At 41.5% G+C, this 22,013-nt stretch overlaps 2 protein-coding genes across 7 annotated transcripts in view; one reads left to right on the top strand and one right to left on the bottom strand.

The window, feature by feature from the left end:
• Positions 1-7,320: 7,320 nt before the first annotated feature.
• On the top strand, positions 7,321-9,624 carry LOC124072000 (insulinoma-associated protein 2). The gene has a single exon (XM_046413119.1). It carries the CDS (start codon positions 7,391-7,393, stop codon positions 9,386-9,388), a length of 1,998 nt encoding a protein of 665 aa, XP_046269075.1. The 5' UTR covers positions 7,321-7,390; the 3' UTR covers positions 9,389-9,624.
• A 1,337-nt stretch (positions 9,625-10,961) lies between these two features.
• ralgapa1 (Ral GTPase activating protein catalytic subunit alpha 1) overlaps positions 10,962-22,013 on the bottom strand; it is a 62,320-nt gene continuing 51,268 nt past the window's right edge. For 4 of the 6 annotated variants that reach the window (XM_046412453.1, XM_046412447.1, XM_046412452.1 and 1 more), the window contains 2 exons: positions 19,065-19,189; positions 10,962-14,193 (listed from right to left, as the gene is read on the bottom strand). In XM_046412453.1, coding sequence (XP_046268409.1) covers positions 14,048-14,193; positions 19,065-19,189 — 271 coding nt within the window. In that variant the 3' untranslated portion in view covers positions 10,962-14,047. Of the gene's footprint in view, positions 14,194-17,103; positions 17,136-17,528; positions 18,589-19,064; positions 19,190-22,013 lie in introns of those variants that run through there. The other 2 variants (XM_046412451.1, XM_046412450.1) reach the window with 2 other exon arrangements.

Raw genomic sequence — 22,013 nt, 5'->3', positions numbered from 1 at the left:
TAAGCTGGCAAAAGCATTAGAGGGTGTTCAATAAATCAAGTATTAATTCTACCAAAAAAAGGGCTGTTATTGCACCATGATTTCAATTGCTTTATCATGCTGTGAAAAGAACAGGACTAACACAAGAACAAACTAACTAGTGGAGTTACCTGACATCTTCATATCTGGACCCAATGGTCAAGTTTATGCTTGTTCTTAAAGGTTATTTTTAAGCAGTTTTGCAAGCGTAGGGGTTAGAGTTTGCAAGCATTTACTAACTGTATTAACTGTAGTGTGCATCTTGCCAACTGTTTCTAAACATAAAGAGGGATGCCAGTGACTTTTTGTTTTGTTTTTTTTGTTTGTTTGTTTTTGTTTAAGGAAGACAACAATTAAACTCCAACTGGTTTTGCCACAGGGTCTCTAATAACCCAGTATCAAGTCACTCATTCGGCTCCTTGGCAGATAAAATGGAAGGACTCCAAGTTCTTGATAAGACCGCAAGACTCTGACCTATCCCTTTCAAAACAAATATCAGTTTGAACGTGATGTTCTGAAGGCCTAAGGGAAACTCCAGGCATGTTTTACCTCTCATTGTTCAGTTGGCCTGACCAGTTAGACTGGGAAGGTCAGGCTTCGTTCTCAGCACTTTTTAAATGTCGCTTTAGCAACTGTTGAGCAACATGTTAGGATTCTCATCGGGAAAACATGCACACACATGCTAATGTGTTTAAAACAGCTTCTCTGCAGAATATCGTGCACCTTTAAGTACATTTAGGTATTTACCAATTTACACAACGTTGAATTAAAAAGTGATTCACTCTGCAGCTGTTGCACTTTTTCATTTGAGTTTGATTCTGCTTCTATGTAACACTTACTGAGGCAAGAATGGAAATTGTGCAGATTGTGCCACAGTCACGTTCCCAGCTCATCCTAAACGCATATTATGTATGTAGACAGCAGAGCGGAGTCAGCTTTGAATGCACAGTGAAAACAGGACCTCTGTTTGAACCAGAATAAGACAGATGAATGGAGGAAAGGAATGTACACAGCAGGCTGGAGGACTTTGACACAAAGGGGAAGCAAAGCCATTTAGATAGAAGGAACATTCAACTTAATACTTGCAAGTAAATCCCTTTAATCATTTACTTTATTTTTGCATTGCATTGCATTGCTTTTAGAGTTGTTATTTTATGTTCTTAACAGACCAAATAAACAGCATTTGATAAAAAGTCCTGATGAGGAATCAAACCAGTGTGAAGTTTGGTGCTTGTTTAAGTGGGCTAACAGTGCTGGAAATGTGCAGTAAACACTCTGCAGCACTCTTCTGTTTAAGTGCACACACGTGAAGATGATGCCGAAATGATTGGAGTGAGTAGAACTGAATCATTTTTGCCGGAAACCAGTCAGAAGGAACCAGCGCAAGTCGGCATCATTACGGTAACTGACATGAAAGTCTGAAACGAGAGATGTTTAAAACAGTACAGAAAATTCAAATATGTTGAACAAATATCTAAACCCTTTACCAACAGCCTTTGAACACACAAGGAAGTAACTTGCATAAGAAATGGATGCCTTGGGGTTTTTTTTGTGTGTGTGTGTGTAATTAATTCAGTGTTTTTTAGGGTGTCTCCCATCTGGCTTTTCTGGGCTTTTTTAAAATGTCACCAGTCATCAACACTTACCCAGACTGCATATATGATTGGTGTGTGCTCTAACGGCATATCACGAGGAACAGAAACTGATATGGTGTTACTAAGCCTCTGTTAAGCTCTGTCTGTCTCTGTTGTTATAGCTCTGTGGTTGTGGTTTTGGATAAGAAGGATTTAACCAAATGTCACTTTATTACACTGACACTGTTTCACTAGAGTTATATTTCTTCCAAAAAACTTTGTTAACCTTTAACTGTACAACTTATTCTAGTTGAACATTTGAGAATAGATTATGCAGATTGTTATGTTATTTGATGTACACTTTTTGTAATCATGCACATATATATGCTTTTTTTTTTATCAAGATAACCATTTTCTTTAGAATTCAGAATTCAGACCACATTCTTTTAAAGTCACCGGGTGATTCTCTCTTTCCATATTATGATATCTATATTAAATGTTATTAAAATAATATGTATTTCTATGTAAAATAAATTTTGGAGAGTACTATTGGGCTGAAATAAATGTCCAACATTTTAAAATGGTGTTTTGAACTTTATAACTCTATGTGAAGAAGTGTAAAGCTTCACCCTGCGAGTTGCAGTATTTCTATAGAATATCCCAGACGAATAGTCACTGTTGCCTAAATGGGAATCTCTGAGCATTCTGGACATGAACAGACCTGTACAACACAGCATGACTCATCATGAATCACTGATCTGCCACACACACCAAAAGGCATCAAGGTAAGGGGTCAAAGTGTAGGATGATTCATCAAATCACACTCTGAATGTATGACTTCACACACGCTGGAACTCTGACACGCTGTGGGGTTTCACTGTTTAAACCCGTGCCTTTACCTGCTTCCTTTTCTCTGATTTTCCTCCTCCCTGGACTGGATTGCAGACAGACTTCTTCTCTACCAGAGGAGTTTCTATTTATTTCTTTTTTTTTTACAGTCATGTGGTGTAAATGTTTGCTCAGTACCACATCTCTCTATTTCAAACACAAGTCATTCAAAAGACGCTCTGCTCTGTGCGTCATTCACTTTATCTTTTTGTAATCAGTGTTGGAATGTGACTATTACGATTCCCCACCGGACAGGCAGGAAAAATTGTGGTGGAGTGATTGATGAGAAAATAACCCCCACCCCCCTATTAGCCGGTTGATTGCAGAATATACTAAAATAAAAAGTTCTTTCACCACTGCTTGTAATCTGGCATAGAGCCATACAGTGAAGCTGTATTCAACACTTTCATATGGTGCTTGTCCTAAACATTTCGACATTCAGTTTTACAACAGATGAAGACACTGGAATACAAGCAGCAAATCCCAAAATGCTGCTGACCTTAACAGTCATTACTTTGCAGCACGGTTGATAACTCATTTGTTGATGTTCCTGAGTTTTGCTGAATCTGCTTTTATTTGCTGTGGGGATTTATGCAGTCAGCAGTGCAGACTTCCCTTCTGTTAAAGCTGATTGTTCACTCCTTCTGTGCAAATTGTGATGACCCTGCACAGATTCACAGCTCCAGTTTCCTGTTATTTAGCTCTATGGTTGGCAACAGACAACCAGAATCCAATGTTTCGTTCCTGGAGATGATTTCCAAACGAGGGTCTCAATGTGCTAAGTAGAGTGTCAGAGTGGGACAGAAAGGAGGGAAAGGTCAGTGGAAGCATTTAGTAATAATTAATCACTAAGTCAAGCTCAGGGGAGTTCTTTATTGTCATGACAGCGATGTATGTGTAGTACACAGAGCAATGAAACCACGTTCCCCCAAGGATGCTACATTGTGCCACATAAAAGAAGCACACATAGTTAGTATAAAATAAAAGTATAAAATGAATAAGCAAAAAATTACACCCATTTAAATGTAAGACAACAGTAATGATGTAAGTGCAACAGTGCAATAACAGTATAGACAAAACAATATGGACAATAAGAAGTGCAGGGTGAACCATATGACACTGAAGTGACAGTATGGATAATAAAGTGATGGTATGGGAGTTGGTGTTTTTTGAGCATGTGCATGTGCGTACGTGTAGAGAGTTTGTAAGTGTATGTGTATATATGTATCAGTCTGGTCAATAATAATAATCATCATCATCATCATCATCATCATCATAGGGTTGTAAAGACCAGAGGTCAGTGTCAGTCAGAGGAGCAGACCTGAAGTTGTTAAGGATCAGTCGTCTTGTTCACGGACGCTTTAGCAGCATGGAGGGTAGCTTATAACATAATTTAAACCCGCGTCATTCATCTTAAAACGGTATCAAATCAAGGCTCACTTTCAGCCCACGTGTCAGCGGGTCTCATTTGACATGAGTTCACATACAAGCTCAGAGCTGATAAGATGTCCGCACCTTTAGGATTTTGCCTGTGTCAAAAATAGTCCTGCTGATCCGAGGAATCTCACCACTAGATGGCGCCAGAAGACAATTTTGTTTTATCGAACTATTAAATTCACTTATACTGTCACACGACCGGCCGTTCGCCTCCATCCATCTCTTCATATGATCATGAGCTTGTAGCACAGGACGGATAAACTGACAGGGATTTGTGGTGGATTTTATTGTTGTTGTTGTTTTTTTAATTCCTTAAGAATTGATTGAGTTGATTTGATCGACAAGCCGCTGAAAACCTCCCGTTGTCTTAATAATTTAGTTTAGGTTCTCTGTAGTGACAAGGCTTATTTGTCTGTACGGACAGTGAAAAGCTGGCTTTCCTTTGCTCCACAAAAAAGACTTTGGCTGCTTGAAATGCCTTGAGGGCCATGTTATGGTACTACAACTATATATAAGCCTTTTTGTAAGGGAAATTGTTTCAATAGGCTGTGCTCTAACAGGTAAATTTTTACTGAAGTCTATTTCTGCCTCCTTAATTTAATCAATAGAATATTGCTAATATTAAGCCAGTGTAATATTACTTAATCTGGGTTCTGTTCTTATAATAATCACCCCACAGCCTGAATATATGCGTGTGCAAAAGATAGATTAAAACCAGTTCTGACCTGTTTTAATGTGTCATGGAGCTTTTTGTACTTCTGGACCACATAGTGGAAAAGACAAATGATGTGCCAGTGCAATTATAAACACCTTCTCGAAGCTAGTATTCTTGACACTAAATTTAACTTTCTCATTTAACCATAAACTGGAGTCCAAAAACTAAACTACTAGACTGTTATTGTAATTAGATGAGAGCCTGTGAAGTGTTCTCAGTTCTTCAGTTTTTGTAATTTTCTGTCAGACATCTGGCTCTGCACACACACAGATGCAATTATGTACCTCCATATGTCCCCATCCTATAGGCCTAGTTGAGATGTAAACACCATGTAAACACAGACAGGCACACAGCTCAGCTGTATGATACTGCGGTACTTAAAGGGCTTGTGACTGAGAAGCAAAGATCAATAGAGTCATTTTCAGCAGTCTGGAGGATTATCCACCTCACTGCCCACTGATGTGATGCAAACTAAAGACACACACACACACACACACACACACACACATACAGTCCATGTCCTCCAGCCAACAGCGTCCTCAGACTGTCTGCGGATCCATATTTTTACAGGACATTGACTGAGAACATTTACCCTGTTTTTAACCTGCTGAAAGCTGCCTGCTCCAACCTGTCCTTCCTTTTTCTTGAAGATTTTCATCATGATTGTTTTTAACCTCGTGGAAAAGTTTTGTGTCCCAACCCACTTTTAATTAACCACAATATTTTTAAGTAACCCTTTTTTAAGTTTAAATTTGTTTGCTCTTGCTGATCTACTGCATGTAAAAGCATTTAATATTTACCTGGTAAGACTTTAATCACTGAAGTATATTTGGTATATTATATGTTTAGTATAGTTACTGCAGTAAATAGAAAATAGTGTTGCCTGGTTACTGCAATGGAATAGATTTCTTTTTATTTCCCTGTATATATACAAAGATACACAGTTTTCCTAATGTGAGTGAAAAATAAGAATTTTGAATTCATTTCTCTTGATCTTGACTCATCGTGACTATTTTTATTTCAGTCAATCCTTACATTTTATCTATTTTTTTCCGTTTGCTGACAGTAACAGACGTCCATACAATAAAATGTAGGGTGAAATGACGAAACCAAATGAGGCCTCAGTCACTCCAGAGTTTACTCAGCGTTTCCACTCAGTCCCGTCAATAAAGGCTGAACCTGGGTCAAGGTTTCCTCTCTGTGGGAGACATTAGCAGCTGACAATTACAGTGAAAAACAACCAAACTAAAGATCCAGGAAGCTTGGTGCTTAATTGGTTTTTAGTGCTGGACTCTCCACCGCCCATCTCATTTCTATTCCCCAGGCGACCCTCGTACAGCCAACAGCGCGACCCTCAAGCTTGTTCTCACGCTCATTCGCCTTGATTGATTTCCATGGAGCGACGCCGGCTGGCCTGAGCCCACTGGCCGAGTTATAGACCGCCTGGCCCGAACGGGGGGTGCGGTGGATGGATGGATGGATGGATGGATGAATCTCACTCCGATCTCTTATCAGTCAGAGCAGCTTCTAGTGGGAGGACGGGCGGGTGTGAATACCCCCCCCCCCCCCCCCCCCCCCACACACACACACACACATGCACACACACGGTCACCATCTCCCCCTCTATCCTCTCCACTCTTTCACTGCGCTCCCATTCTGCTCTGCTGGGGAGATAACGCATAGGTTACACGCACACACACACACACACACAAAGGGAAAGCTATACCCACGGTATTCCCACCATCAACAAAGACACAGATTATCAGACACTTCAGCGGGACAAAAACGGCCCATTAGGCTCTTTAAAAAAAAAAAGATATGATCTGTATATAACTCCCTCTAATTACACTGAAGAAGGCACAGCACAACATAAGAGCAAAACATCAGCAGAAGCTCTTCAGAATCAGCGTTATGGTCATATGGCTGTAAACTGCACTTCTGTCACAAACCTAATTCTGCCAGTTCACTAAACAAAATTATCTTGCCTAACAAGAATAATAATAATAATAATAATAATAATAATAATGCTTTGATGCTTTAACGTAACACAAATGTTTGTTCTTGCTTTTCTGTTTTGGTCTTAAGACTTAATAGAGTTCACCACGAGCCACATTGCGACAGAAGAATCACACACAAAGGTCCGGAATAAGCTTACATAAAATATCGTTAACGTACTTTATGTATTCTATGAGGTAACAACTCATTCTAGGCTATTCAGCAAAACATTGACTGGACATGTTCATCCATGTGGGTTGATAGCTAAAATGTTGTCTAGTAAAGGCTCGTTGGACATTATTGAGTCCACCTTCTGTATCGTTAATAGAAAAGTGGAAAAATATAGAGTAAATATAATAAAAATATTACTTTAAACTAATTTTGGGATCTTATTTTATCACAGTAAAATACCGTCTATTAGTCGTTGTTCGTCTCTAAAATGGAATTTTAATAGAATGCACTGCTTATAAGTAACAAGCCCGTCATTTGAGCGGGAGGAGTGACTCTGGGAGAAAACTCGTCATTCAAGTGTGTGAGTGAGAGACCGCTCGATAACAACAAACACGCGCACCAGATACTGTTGTCTCTCGTGCACTGATCACACCTGTGCCGCCCCCCTTCTCTCTCTCTCTCTCTCTCTCTCCCTCTCTCTCTCTCTCACTCTCACTTCAAAGCTCTACTTGAAAGTGTGCTCGAGACAAGAGTTGTTGTTCTTTCCGCCTGGCGGTGCCACCACGCGCCGAGCATCGTCGTCATCATCACCATGCCTCGAGGATTTTTGGTGAAGAGAAACCGGCGGTGTTCGGCGTCATATAGGACACGAAACAACACCAACAATAAACCCGTGACATGTGAAGGCGACAGGAACAACAGTGACAACTCTGAAGTGACAAAACCGAAGGCAGTGAAGGAAAACGATGTGCTGAACGATGTCCCTTTTGAAAGGCCAGATGGACTGTTCCCGGTGTTCCTCGAGGACTCCACCGGTGTCAGGGAGGCGTGGAGCCCGCACGTGGAGTCAGCGCTGGAGGCGGAGGCGGACCAACGCGCTCAGTTACCCGAGACCGAGGAGCAGGTGAGCGAGGTGGATGTTTTAACTCCCGATGGTGATTTCTCCTACTTCTTCCCACCTCCTCTTCCACCACCTCCACGCGACTTGACATTAACAGAGTCTTGCAGCCCCGTTAAACCGGTCGGCACGAGACTGCTAGAGCAGCACGAGGATGGAGAGAAGCAGCCGTTGTTCTCCGGCAGGTGTTTGACATCATCTCCAGTGTCAGAGTTACCGGAGCTGCCGTTCCTGGTGAGCTCCACGCCGACCCCGACATCCGCTTCTATCGAGAGGCTCCTCGCGAGCAGCAGCCGCCACGTGCCATCCTACAGTCACAGTGACAAATATGACCCGAGAATGGGTCATGTACACTTGTTCCCGCCACTGACACTGATGAACCAGGAGCAGCATCACCCAGCAAGAAAACGCTCATTCCTCGAACCGGATCAGCGATTGACCAACAACAGACACAACAAACAGTCCGTGAGCAACCCGTCAAAGAAACCAAAAGCGAACCGGAAACTTAACTTCGAGGATGAGGTCACGACCTCCCCCGTTTTGGGTCTGCGGATCAAAAAGGAGAGTCCCGAGCTGAGGAGACAACGGGAGAAATCGTCTGCTCCTACGGGGAATCAGCCGCTGGGAGAGTTCATCTGCCAACTCTGTAAAGAGGAGTACCCCGACCCTTTCTCCCTCGCGCAGCACAAGTGCTCCCGCATAGTGCGCGTGGAGTACCGCTGCCCCGAGTGCGACAAAGTCTTCAGCTGTCCAGCCAACTTGGCCTCCCATCGTCGTTGGCACAAACCTCGTCCGATAAACAACCAAGGAGGAGAGCCTCCGACAAACAAGAGCCAGCCCTTGAAAGAGGCACGAGGGCTCATTCAACACGAGAGGCAGCCGGTAGAGATGGAGGGCAAAGAGAACGAGCTTCTGCGCATCAACACTAATCAGCACCACGGAGCGCTGGACAGTTCCCGCATCAGGCGCGAGCCGTCCCTGCTGCTGCTCGGTCGGTCTCGGGACAGTCCCGACAGCGACAGCCTCGCGCCTCCCCACTATGATTCCTCGCTGCATTACCGGAACCCGGCTGAAAGTTGTCTGGACCTTCAGAAGCAGGTGAGAGCGGCAGACAGTCCACCCTCGAGCCTCCTTCTGCTAAACGGCAACCCGGACGAGCGCGCCGACCTGCCCCAGCAGCAGCCACCATCACTCCCGCATCCTCCCTTACCGTTTGTGCAGTCGTTACCGGAAGAGGAGGTATACGAGTGCCGGTACTGTGGGAAGAAATTCCGGCGACAGGCTTACCTGAAGAAACACCTGGCTGCTCACGAGATGACAACGCGAGGGTCTCCGCCCCCACAATCTTACGGTCAGACGCGCGAGACCAGCAGCGGACAGAGCCAGGTGTACTTGTGTCACCTGTGCGGCGCGCGTTTCCCGTCGGTTGAAATCAGGGACAAGCACCGTCTGTGGCACGCGATGAGGGACGAGCTACTGGCGGGAGCACTGGGAGGAGGACTCAGACCAGATGTGTTCCACACGCAAACAGAGGAGAGCGGCACCAGAGAGTGCGAGCAGCAGCAGATCTTCACGTGCAAGCACTGTCCATCCACCTTCTTCAGCTCCCTGGGCCTCGAGAGGCACATCAGCAAGTCTCATCCCAACGAAAACCGGCAGGTGATGCTGCTCCAGATGGCCGTGAGGCCGTAACAGACACACGCACTCAGCTGTCATGGCGGAGGAACATGTTAACTGTGGCTATTAGTCGTTTTCATCCACATTCCAGTCTACATGTATTTCAGCTACGCTTCTATTGTAAATTCCAAATGAGGCCCGTTTGTGTCAGCTGTGGTCAGAAAGACAGGAAGGTTTATCACTGTGTTACGGCTGACTGTGTCTTTCGTCCAAACGTCAGTAAGCATCTTGACATATAAGCTGCTTCACAAAAGGTCCACGTGTGGTGTTCTGACGCTAGAGCGATGCAAACGTTGACTACAATCGTGATGATTCAAAAGCAAATGTAAACTAAACTTTGTATCCGAAGCAATTGAATATAACTCTTGTCATTTAAAAGTGGAACTGTCCACGGTGCTGAAGCCTGGACGGGTAAACCACAAGCCCCGTCCATGCAGCTGAAACCATGTAAACGCAAGTCGACTTCACTAATATTCCACAGGTTGTTCCACCTTTATAACAAGCCTGATTGAAATACTGCCATAAAGAGTGAAACTATCAAGGGGCGTTTTAGTTTTTATATGATGGACATTTTAAACTGGAGGCGGATTAAAGTGACTGTAATTCAGAGGAAATATCTCTTTTGTTAAACTCATTCGAGGGAAGCACATTATCTCTAAATATTTAAGATGTCGTTATAGTTAGTAATATAACCACAAGTTGTTTCTGTATTTCTGTTCTCATACAGAGAATATATTTCTTTATATGTATTGGAACAGAGGATGACATCTCTCTCTCTCTCTCTCTTGTTCTTTTCTTTTTTAATCTTCTCTTGTTTCTTCTCACTCAGCACGCTCCAAATGATTTGACATTAAAACACAAAACTCAGTTGTTATAGTTAATGGACAGTGGAGAGAATGGACGTTTGCCAGAGTCCATTTTGATCAGGCCTGGTTAGAGTTTGGGGGTGGGGGACTTTACCTCGAGGCTTACTGAAACGATGAATGACAGTTTTCTCTTCACGTGGCAGACATTTTTTAACTCATGGCCACGATACTACGTGTGGCAAAGTAAGCAGATTATACTGGAGTTCAGGAGGAGTCTAGTGTGTTACATTACATAGTGGAATGATATGTAGTGACCTGTAATTACATTTAGAAAGTGACCTTCCTTACCCAAGAACTGGAGACAGAATCAATGTCCTAACTCTATTTCAAAGACTATTTCATGTACAGTGAACAATAAAAAAAAATACATAAGAGAAAATAATCAGACAGACCATAATATGCCTTTTATGGTAAATGTGCCAGTATACTTCTCAGCTATAAAATATTTTCATACAGAAATGGAACATTTAATGTTAGTACTGCTAGTAAAAAAAACAAAACAACAAAACATCTTTTGTCTTTATTGATTATAAATTACTGTTGAAATATTTGCCTTCATGAAGCTAAAAATGTAACTGTGGTTCTATGAAGCCTGTACAGTACTATTTTGATATGTTTTAAGTTGAATGTGAAATTTAATCTAACCTGTCAATAAATGTTAAACAGTATACTTGATGAGTCCCGTCAGTGTGTGTGTGTGTGTGTATGAATCGAGCCAGGAATCAGTGGTATGAACAGTTTATTGTCAAATTCCATCATGGCTCTGTATGTCCAAAAGAGACATTACACCTTTACATAGCACAGGTCTGACAGTAACATAGTTTGAGGAGTGTGTGTACATTGCGATACAGCTGTTACGTGATCAACACATGCAGTTAGTACTGAACTGGCGTCATGCAGTATGTACAGTCAGTAGTTACATACATCAGCGTTGTGACAGAGTCATGTCTGAACAACAGCTGAACCCGTATCCATCGCAGCACGCAAGTTCAGAGCACCCGGCGACACACAAGTTCCAAATTTTTTTAATCATGACGGGACATTTCTGTGGTTGATATGAGTAAGGGGGAGGGGGGTCAGTCTCACCACAGCCCCATTTAGACAACCAAGATGTCAGATTTGGGTCAAAAAGGCTGAAAAGTATTTGTAAAGTTTCATGATATGAATTTTCTTTGGGTAACTTAAGGTTGTCTGTACATTTTGGTTGTTGCTCATTACGGTTCATATACTAAACAAACACACATTCATGGAGTCATATATCTGAGTTTAGTGGGCAGATCATTTTGTGCTCAGTAATCCTCAGGAGTTATTAAATCAGTAAAAAAAAAAAAAAAAAAAAAAAAATCTAAAGTATGAAATTTCCCATCTTTTCCATGCGACATAAAAGCAGCATCACGACTCTGGAAACCATGTGAAGCAACTGGTATTTTTTAAAAGAGTATGACAGCAAACAGGGTGCTGCTGTGTGGTGTTGGCATGTGTAACCTGAACAAGTTGTTCAAGTGCTTAGAAGACGTAACCGTGCCAACTGTAACAGCAATAATTTAAAGGGACATTTCAAATCGTAGCTGACTAAATATTTACACACAAAAGAAAGACAACATGAATTTGACAATAGCAGATTTTTAAAAGCTTACAATTTAAACTCCCGGGAGGTGGGGGGTGGGGGTGGGGGGTGAAATAAAACATGAACCAGTAACAGAAAATACAGCTTTCAACACATTTACTTCAAGCAGTGAAACATAATGCAAAACCTTCAACTCAGATCTATATTTTCAAATACAGATCTTTCATACACGTATGTTTCCTTTACCAGGATCCCGCCACGGAAAAAGGAAAGAGTGGAGACATGCAGAAAAGCAGCCATCATGTAAAATGGAAGACAAGATGAAACCTTGAAACCTTGTCAGTTTGAGCTGAGCTGAGCTGAACTGATGTTAGTGTTAAATTTTGTGATTACATGCGGATCCCCTCCATGCAGAACCAGAACAGGGACGAGTCTAAATATAAGAGCAAAGTGAATGATAAACACAAAACCATTTACATTTAAATGATAAACGTAGACTGTGAGTTGACTTGCGTTACTTTTCTCCCTCTCTTTGGCCTTGGATTTACCTTCTCTCTTTTGTTTGTCCTCCTCCTTCCACCTCCACTCAGGTAGTGAAAACTTAACGACATAAACCAAAGTCTGAAGACACTCAGCCTCATTTAGGAGTATATATCAAAAGAAGGAAAATGATGGCCTTCCTTTCCACTGAATTCCCCCACTCTGGCCGTGGTAACGAGATTATGTACATTAACGGTTAAGAGGAATATTTGAGCTACAATGAAATTACCTTTAAACCTCTACAGGATTAAGTGCAAACTGGTTATGAAAAAGAAAAAAATGTTGAAAGATAAAATCGTGTAGTGTCAACCCACTCTAAAGAGATATGTGGTCTGACGTTAAAGCACAGTTTGGCTTTGACAGCCATTCTCACATAACAGTATATACACACAACACCTCCTCATGCTGTACACGTTCTTATAGATACTCATATATCTACTATATATATATATTTATACTCATACATATATAGATATACAGAATATATATATATATATAGTCAAAGGAACAAAGAAAGAAAAGCTGTGGTTCAACTGCATCAGATGACGGAGTGACACTGAATTTAAAAATACAGCAACATTCTTGTTCGGGTCAATACACATTTTACAGTCAATTTTTGAAAAATGAAAAAAAGAGAAAAATATATGCAATTAACATCAGTGCTTGTCCACATTTTACAGCATGAGCGCAAAAAAAAAAAAGTCATAACTAAATTTTATATAACAAGTGCTTACTCTTTGATCAGTAATGTTATTTTTCTAGAAAGTGATTTTCTCTCCTTTATAAAAGACAAATAATGGTCTTTCGTCTCTCACATGGCTTCGCTTAAAGGGTCTGCGCTCAGAAGTTCAACGAGGGGATTTTCTTCTGAATTCAATCCCAGAATATTTTTGGCTTGCGAGTGTTGCCACATCCATAGTAACAGATTTTTTTTGTAAATTGTGGTTAGCCAATAGATGAGATTCTATTTACATTGACTAAATAGACTGAAGTGACCCTTATTTTTATAGTCTAATGCTGTACTGAGAACAAAAATAGACTTTTATCTTGCTTTCTTCAGGTAACTTTATAGATTCAATCGCTCTGAATTCATTCTTTTCATATCAAAACTCATGTTTCTGTCTGTACACACAAGGACTGACTATAGTACAAATATACAGATTCCCCAGTAACAAAGTTTAACAACCCAAACAAACTGAAGAGCCTTTGCTTTCGTTTCTCTTCGTTCTGCAGTTTGATTTCAGTGTATAATGTGGCACACAAGCATTCTGCAGTCCTGGAGTTTCCTCGACTTTTAACTTGGCACGGGTTGTTATGAACTAATACTGCACTGCTAAGTCTGCACTTGTTCTACTGTGGATCAGCATGCTGCAGCACTGCTTCAACTGGTTTTCAGACAGTACGGACAAATTCGGCAGCTGCGAGCTGTTTCAATATAAAGATATATGATATAGTGCACAGAATACTAGCGGTTGCGTTTTTGACAGTACAAGCGATCTTTACATAAAGGGCCAGTGTCTGATCAGAACGGCAGCATGCTGGAGGAGACGGGGAGGAGGGGTGAACACCACCCATCAGTCTTTCTGATAACAATGAATATCAATATGAATTTCTCCCCAACAGTTAATCTGAACGTGTGTCATGTTGAAGACCAAATTTCCTTCCTCTCTTTCGAGGACTAGGCCGTGTAGTGTAAAGAGCTTAAGTCTTATTGGCCGATCCAGAGGAGCGCCGCAGCTTCATGGACATGCGGCTCTTGCTAGTCCGAGGAGAGATGGGGGACGCCGAGTCGCTCCCGGCCTCCCCAAGAGCCGGACTTTCTCCCCGAAGAATCTCTAGGCAGGAGCCTGAGGAGGAAGGGGAAAGTGCAAGGGGGAGGACGAGCGAGGCCAGGGGACGGAAGGAGTGAGGAGGATGGCCGGATCAGGGGAAGAAGGGACAAAAGGAGAGGGAGGAGGTAAATAACAGCAGGAAAGGATGAAGGGACAACAAGTAAATTACATCATAACCACCCCCCCCCCCGCCCGCAACTCTTACGGTCACACAGGCAAGACAGACAGAATGACAGACGCATACAGACAGACGGGACAACAGACAGACAAAATATAGGCAAAAAAATACAAGCTCTGATTCCCCAGTGTTTACTCTATACAGACTTCATTATAGAGCCCTAAACACCACTAGACTAAATCAGGTCCTAAAAACGTGATAATATGAAATTTGTTCATTTTGTTTTACTGGCCCTTCACATACTCGACAAAAATAATGGGCTGGAAAAAGGGGACAACATGTTGTGTTATAAAACTTCATTCCCTGTGAGGCCCTCTGAGACCGTATGTGTCATTAAAAACTATATAAATAAACTTGACATCAGATCCTTAACACCTGTCTTTTTCTATCTGCTGTCGAGGCAACACTTGCTTGACAACTGTATGAATTTAATGATGTGCTGAAGCTGCACGAACAGCTCCTTATCTACACTTTCATTATCAGCTCTTCTGGAGCTCAGCTCAGATCTGACTTCTGTGATATGGCAGAAGTGATGTCAAACTGTCAAACTGGCACACAAATACTGACTCTTTTTTTTTTTTTTTTGCCCAAACAGTGCTAAATAAAATACTGATGATATTAAGCACAGTGATGTCACTCTGAGCCCAGAGTGACCCGACTGCAGCAGGTCATATGAATGCATTTTTACTTTATTAGACCTTTTTTTTTAATGGAGTAATTTCAACAGCGTGTACTATTAAACTAGACCAGAAAACAAAAATTACCATTGAGCCAAGCACATCAGGCAGAGGACTTCTACTTCTACTGAGCTTTTATCTGCACGGCATACCATTCACAGCTAGCATGAAGGACCTTCTGCTTCAGACCCTTCCCCTTCACTCTGAGCAGGTTAAAGCTGTCTAGTGGTTTAGGGACCATTAGATACATAACACTGTGCTCTTCTAGAGAGCAGAGAGGAGGAAAGAGAGAAAGAGAGGAGAGGAAAAGGAGGAGAGGAGGGGAGTGGAGAGGAAAGGAAACAAAAGGAGAAGAGCAGAAAGGCAGGGAGGGCCAGTGACAAAAAAAACAAAAAACAAAAAAAAGGCGAGAATACGAGAGGAAAAAAATGAAACCCCAAGAGAAGAGGAGAAATAAAACATGGGGAAAGGGTTGGAAAGAAAATAATCGGGAAGGAGGAAAAAAGGAGCAGTACAGGACAGTGATGGAGGGGTGATGAGAGAAAAGAAAGAAAGACAGTTGATAAAAAAATTAATAAAAAGAAAGAATAAGATGCTGTCACACATGTTAAAGAGAAACACAGTTCAGAATGGAAGGAAATAACAGACAAAAACAAACTGACAACACACAAAACACCGGACACAACATGTACACATACATGATGACACAGACGACATTTAAACATGTTTAATATGCTTAAATCTGCTTATCCCAACCACTAAGTTACATTCCCTATGTATCGATACAGACTGCAGTGAAGAAGAAAGAACATCTGTTAGTCTAAAGTTCAACATTCAGACAATGTGTGTGGACTTATATTAGATACGTTTCCCATGTGTATGTGTCGCAGTTCTACATCATATCAAAACCAGGAAGAGAGGAGCATACAGAAGGAAAAGAGATGAAACTTTCACCAGGTCAGTGTGGCATCGCAGGTTAACGGACCAAACAGGAAAATCACTGAGTGAGTCAACACATAAAAGAGAAGAAATCTCACATTGTTAGAAATGTTAGAAAAAAGGACGTCTCACTTTCATCGCGTCACTGAGTGCTGTTTGGTATGAAGCGCATCTAGGGCTTAAGGAGTAAGAGTCACACAAGTTCAATAGTTATTTCCATGACGCAACGCAGCCGAGTCGTCTTGAGCCGCTCAGACAAACGGAAAAAGTGGTCAACACGCACGAGGAAAACGGAAACAGACTCTCAGAGGATGCAAATGACTGCTCAAATTAAGCTACACAAGAGCTTAAAAAGATTTTTTTATTGATTCAGTTAGCCTTCCAACTATCAAAGCAGTAATGTGCTGTTTTCATACTTACTCATACAAAGTCCTTATCAGTGTGTGTTAACTGACGCCTTAGTTCTTCAGGTTTGCTTAAATACGTCTCTTAGAGTCCATGTTCTCGGACACTGCACAAGTAGCTATCTCACAATATCATCAATGAAGAGAGTGAAATTTCACCAAACTCGGTGTCAAACCTCTGTGGAACATTTTAGACTTCATGAGCGGATTGTTTTGGTTCACTCCCGCTGCTTTCATCCAACCCAAAGTTAATGCACCTTTAAAATAATAAGAGCAACAATGTTTCCGCGTTACAAAGAGCAGACTGGGATCCGTTCAACATATCCACTAATTATCATTCAGCCGGTCTAATGATGATGAAGAAAAAGAGCTGGGACGTAAACCTAATCAACCACATATGTTGCTTAATAAAAAGAGATCAGTTTTTAGCTCAAAAAGAAAAAAAAACCTCCTCTCAATCTCACGTCCTGTTACTACACACCATGTTAAGTCACACCAATCTACACTCAGGGATGTGCTGAAAGTGACACTTCCTTTTAAACAGTACAGAGCTAAAAACACATGCAGACCTGCTTAAACTGTGGAAAACACAGAGGAGAAAACAAGCAAAGGAAAACTGAGAAAACACAACATGGTGGCAGACTCGGAGGAGAGAGCAGGTTAGGCTGAAATGTCAGTAGGAAGAGCCAATCAAAACAAGGCGTGTCAATCATAGAACCAGGCTTACCTTTTAGCTATAGGCAAGTGAGACATTACGATCTAAAGGGGGGGGGGGGCACAAAAAGAAAAGAAAAAGACAAAATAAAAAGAATAAATAAAATTAAGTAATAAAATGTTTAAAAAAGGGAAAAGTAAATTAAACAAAATAAATGCAAAAAAAAGTAATTTGAAGAAAAGTAAGTAAACGAACAAAACAGTTGAAATTAAAATAAAAACGGAAAGAGACAAGAATGTTTGATCATTGTGCTGTTAAGGGAAGGGAACCTGTAAGTTAAAATATACATATATACGCCATACATATACATATACATATATATACACACACACACATATATATATATATATATATATATATTTAGAAAAAGATGGAGGGAGAGGGAGAGAGAGAGAGAGAGAGAGACAGAGAGAGACAGAGAGGGAGACAGAGAGAGAATGAGAGAGAGAGAGAGAGAGAGATCCATAGATCGATAGATAAATGGTTTGAGTATAGTTTATTTCAGAGCACAGGATTATATGTTCTAATCTGAATTGTGATCTTTGAAGATGATGGACATATTAGAACTAATACCAGACAAAATGAGAAGCGTAAGCACTGACACAAGTGACTGTGAGCAGGCCTAATGCATTATTATCTGATTAACTTTCTGATCCTGTGCTCTGAAACGACATTTGGGGCTGAACAACACACTGAGAAACACAATAAAGAGCTAATTGCGACAAGGGAACACTCAATATTCTGAATGGGTGAGGATAACCGCGTCTCAGATTGTGTTTAATGTCATTCAGCCTCAAAGCAGGTTGATTGTTATTGTGTAATTATTAATATTTTGGACACAATAGCTGGTAAGATGGAAAAGCAGTTGGCTAAGAAAAATAAACCGTGGTCACTTCTACCCATATTTAGACAAACACCCAGTCACACCTCTTGCTTGACCAGTCAACGTCACTACATTCACACACACAAATGTGACCAACACAAGCCCACGTCACACCCTTCATATATAATACCTTTTTGTAAAGAAAAGCTGTGGCTCAGCTACAGAATCATATTTACAGTCATTATTGTAAATAACTGCCTTGTGGTATAATTTGATTATGTGTGAGTCAAAGGACGTGACGCTATTTTAAATTACACCAGACACATTACAGACAAAAAAATGATCAGTATCCGTCTAATGAACTTAACAGGATACATAAGAGTCATACATTAAAATACGACTCCCATGTGCACGTCTGGCATCTCTACAGCTGATCAGATGTCAGCTAATTCCTCAGAGATGCTCTGGAGACAGAAGAAGGCTGAGCACAGCTTGTGACAGAAAACAGAACTCATCAGATACAAGACTGTGAATCAGACTGTGAGCCTGCCAGTGTGTGTGTGTGTGTGTGTGTGTGTGTGTGTGTGCTTGGCAGCTCTCCATTTGAAAACACAGCAGAAGAGTTGCTGGAAGGTTGGTGGCTTAAAATCCAGCAGGCAGCCACATTAAGAGTACTTAAAAAGGAAAAAAGTGGTAGAGTTGAGTTAACTTGCCTTTTTTCTAGGTAGGGCTGCAAGTAACAATTAATTTGCTGATTATTTTTCACAACAGACCAGATCAAATAACTGTTCAGTCTGCAAAATGTCTAAAGACATTGTGAAAAATCCCAGTGTGAACTGATTCTTTTGCTCAACCAACAAGCCAAAACCTATTTTACTATCATAAACGAGGTTTTTTTGTATTAATATTTATATTTAGTTTAATGTCACATGCCAGCATGTCTAAATTTTTAAAAAAGATTTTGGTAAGGGACTAGAAATAGCAGGAAAATGTGTGTACAAATTTGGCCACTCTGAATTGTGGGACAAGTGGGATTGCAAGTTGCATCAGTCAGCAATTCTGTCAAAGTCTGCCACTGACGATGTGACAGGTACAGCTGTGGGTGTGATATAACACCTGTCTGTTTCACAGGGCAAAAGTTCTGTTTTACCTGTGTCAGAGGGCAGGTGTGTGCAGGGAGCAGGACTGTAGACCCGAGCTGCATAATCCTCAAATGTGGTTGGCTCCTGGTGGTGCTGCACAATGGTTTCTAGGTATCGGGCTCGCTCCTCATAGCTGAGGTCAAAGGTCAAGGTCAAACAACAACAGACATACAGATAACAACAGAACACAAGAGGAGCAAGAAGATGAAAACAACAGCTGGTGATTGTTGGCAGACCAAGCGGTCTTTTAGGGTCTTCTTTTGTTTTCTGTGGAGTTGAATGAAATGTGTTTTATGTCAATAAAAAAATAAATGTTTCTGCAAATGGAGTCTGGTGGCCTTAGTGAGAACAACAGTGGCTGTTATTGCTAAAACAAAGGCAATATGCACACTTAAATGAGTTCTTTGGCCTCTCGATAATCTAACAAATATTTGCAAGAGTAATAAGAAATTGCAACTCTGCTATTTAAGTGTGGCAGAGTTACATTGGTCCTAAGTGAAAATATCTGAAAATCAACAGAATGAAATCACTAGGACAGAGCAGAAAATGAAAATATAATAACATGCTGGGATGGAATTGGTCACTGTAAAATAAAGCTAAAGCAGCACAACAAGACAATGTAAAACTGAAGAAAAAGCAAAAAGACAAGAATAAAACACAATATAATGAAATACAAAGAATTAAAAATGAACATGTTCCAGATAGAAAGACTGTAACAGGCCAGTCAACTCTATACATGGTTTTCTATCTACTGAACACAAGGAAATCAAAGGCCTTTTATCACCTTCAGCGATGAATTCAAAGAGAGCGGCGCAGAGATGAGCAGACAGCAGAGTAAATGGAAACCAGGACTTCAACTGTCCATCTATTAAAGATAACCTCGTTGATAGAATGACATTTACCCTCTCCTCCTCAGCCCTGCTCATACACCCAGCCATAATGACAGCCACATGCAGTCGTTACAGTCACACACACTCACGCTCACACACGCATGCACTCAGTCCCATCATCTCCCAATACTATTACCATTTGCTCAGTGCTCTCCAATAAGAACAGAGTGTGTATTTGATAAGATTGGCTGCGAACAGGCACAATGTGTGTATGTAAGTGCATGTGCCCCTGTTTGAGTGTGTGATGGGATTAGGCCAATGAATCTTCAGAATGAAATCTGTGTGTTTGTACCTCAGTGTGTGTGTGCATTGTGAATGGGTCAGCCATCTATAATGGCGCCCATGGGTTTGCTATTGGGTTAGAGAGCTGGTCTATGGGCCTTAGAAGGAGAAAGATTCAGGTCTAATGGTAACTGATCCAGTTAGAGACAATGATAATAACAACAATATGGCTCCTTCAAAGTGGAGGGACAGACTACACTGGGAGAATTAAAGAGAAAGAAGGAGGCCAGGGACAGAGGGGGGATGAGCGGAAAAGCAGGCAAAGCAGAGAAGAAGAAATTGAACAGATGATGCACTTTGTCGGACATTTTATTCAAACTGACAACAGATTTCACAGGAGCTTTAGGAACTTCTAAAAAATAGTAGTTCTGCAACAAAAACCCTTGAAGCCCTTGTTTGTCAAACTGACAAAGGCAAGGAAATGAGGGGGAATGAGTCAGGGAGGGAACGAAGGTTTGGGGGGGCGTTAGGGGTGCGGAGAAGGTGAGACACTGAGGGAGGAAGAGAAGACGGCGAGGAAACAGCAAGGGTGAAAAGGAAAAAGGGTGAGAATCCTGCAGCGAGTCACCGAGGAGGTGAGACTGGGAAGGAGGATATTCCAGTAACAACACCATGCGGTGTGTCTGTCCGTCTCCTGGAGAGAGCGGAGAGAAGAGCAACAGTCTAACTCACACACACACACACACACACACACGCATGCATGCAGCATCAAGCCAGCGTCTCTCACACCCAGTCCCTGTGATGTCACTGTTGGCCTTTTCCTGCTTCTTTGCTCCCCTGCATCTCACTTCCCCTCCTTTGGTGAATGAACATGTGTGTGAGAGGGGGAGATATGTGTGGATGTAATGCAATTAGGAAGACAAACTATTACATATTACTGCAAACAACGCATAATTAACTTTATATCACGTTTAAATATTGTGCGGCTGTGTGAAGCAGCAGCTGAGCACACAGATACACAGAACCTGCGGGCTTTTGGAAGTGCACTGCCATGTGACAGACCACTGTTTCGTAATTTCTGAGGAGGTGAAAAGGTTTAGAGGACATCTGAAGAAGAAAAAGAAAGCGGCAGGGGAAAGTGGAAAAAAAAAAGGAGGAGGAGAAGAAAGAGAAATAGATAGGCAGACATGGTACCACTGCTGAGATAAATGACACTACCATCACTTTACTTTTCTTCAATCTCTCTCAGTCTGCCTCCTTTTTTATCTCCCTCCTACTTTCTTTCTTTCTCCCAGCATGTGGTTCTGCCTGTGGCCTCATGTCACTGCGTCACAGACACCAGCTCCCCACCAGGAAGGAGGCAACATCGGCAAATTAGACGCACTCTTTATGCAACATCGTCTGACGAGCAGTAATATCACTTTCTTATTTGGTATACGTAAAGGCCACACAGGTGGGTTCAATCACTCTTATTAATTGTGGAGCTACAGACAGGTTGCAGTTGAGTGAATGAGAATTGCGAATTATATAATTAAATGTTTTGTCATTTTACAAAATAAAATGAATGGTGGCTGAATCTTTTCTTTTCAGGGTGCTGGTATTGTGCGGTCTTGCTTGCTTCAATAGAATGGAGCCCTTGTTAATGGCATTAGCAGTAACACCTGTGCTTTTCGTACTGTCACAAGGTCTCCTGGGAAAAAGGCGTACGATGGAAGTTAAATTGTTCCTCCCTAACACATGCAACAAAACTAACAGGAGAGTGATTAGATGGTCACTCAAGCATAAAGACAAGCCACGCCTCAAGTCACTCCCTCTGCAGCAACAACTCAGTATGGTAAATTGAGA

This window comes from Scatophagus argus, chromosome 15 (genome assembly GCF_020382885.2).
Source record: "Scatophagus argus isolate fScaArg1 chromosome 15, fScaArg1.pri, whole genome shotgun sequence".
NCBI lineage: Eukaryota > Metazoa > Chordata > Actinopteri > Scatophagidae > Scatophagus > Scatophagus argus.
The sequence above is the reverse complement of the archived record's forward strand: the minus strand, read 5'-3'. Positions and strand labels throughout refer to the sequence as shown.

Coding starts and splice junctions, on each gene's coding strand:
- LOC124072000 (XM_046413119.1), top strand. CDS start 7,391: ATGCCTCGAGGATTTTTGGTGAAGAGAAACCGGCGGTGTTCGGCGTCA.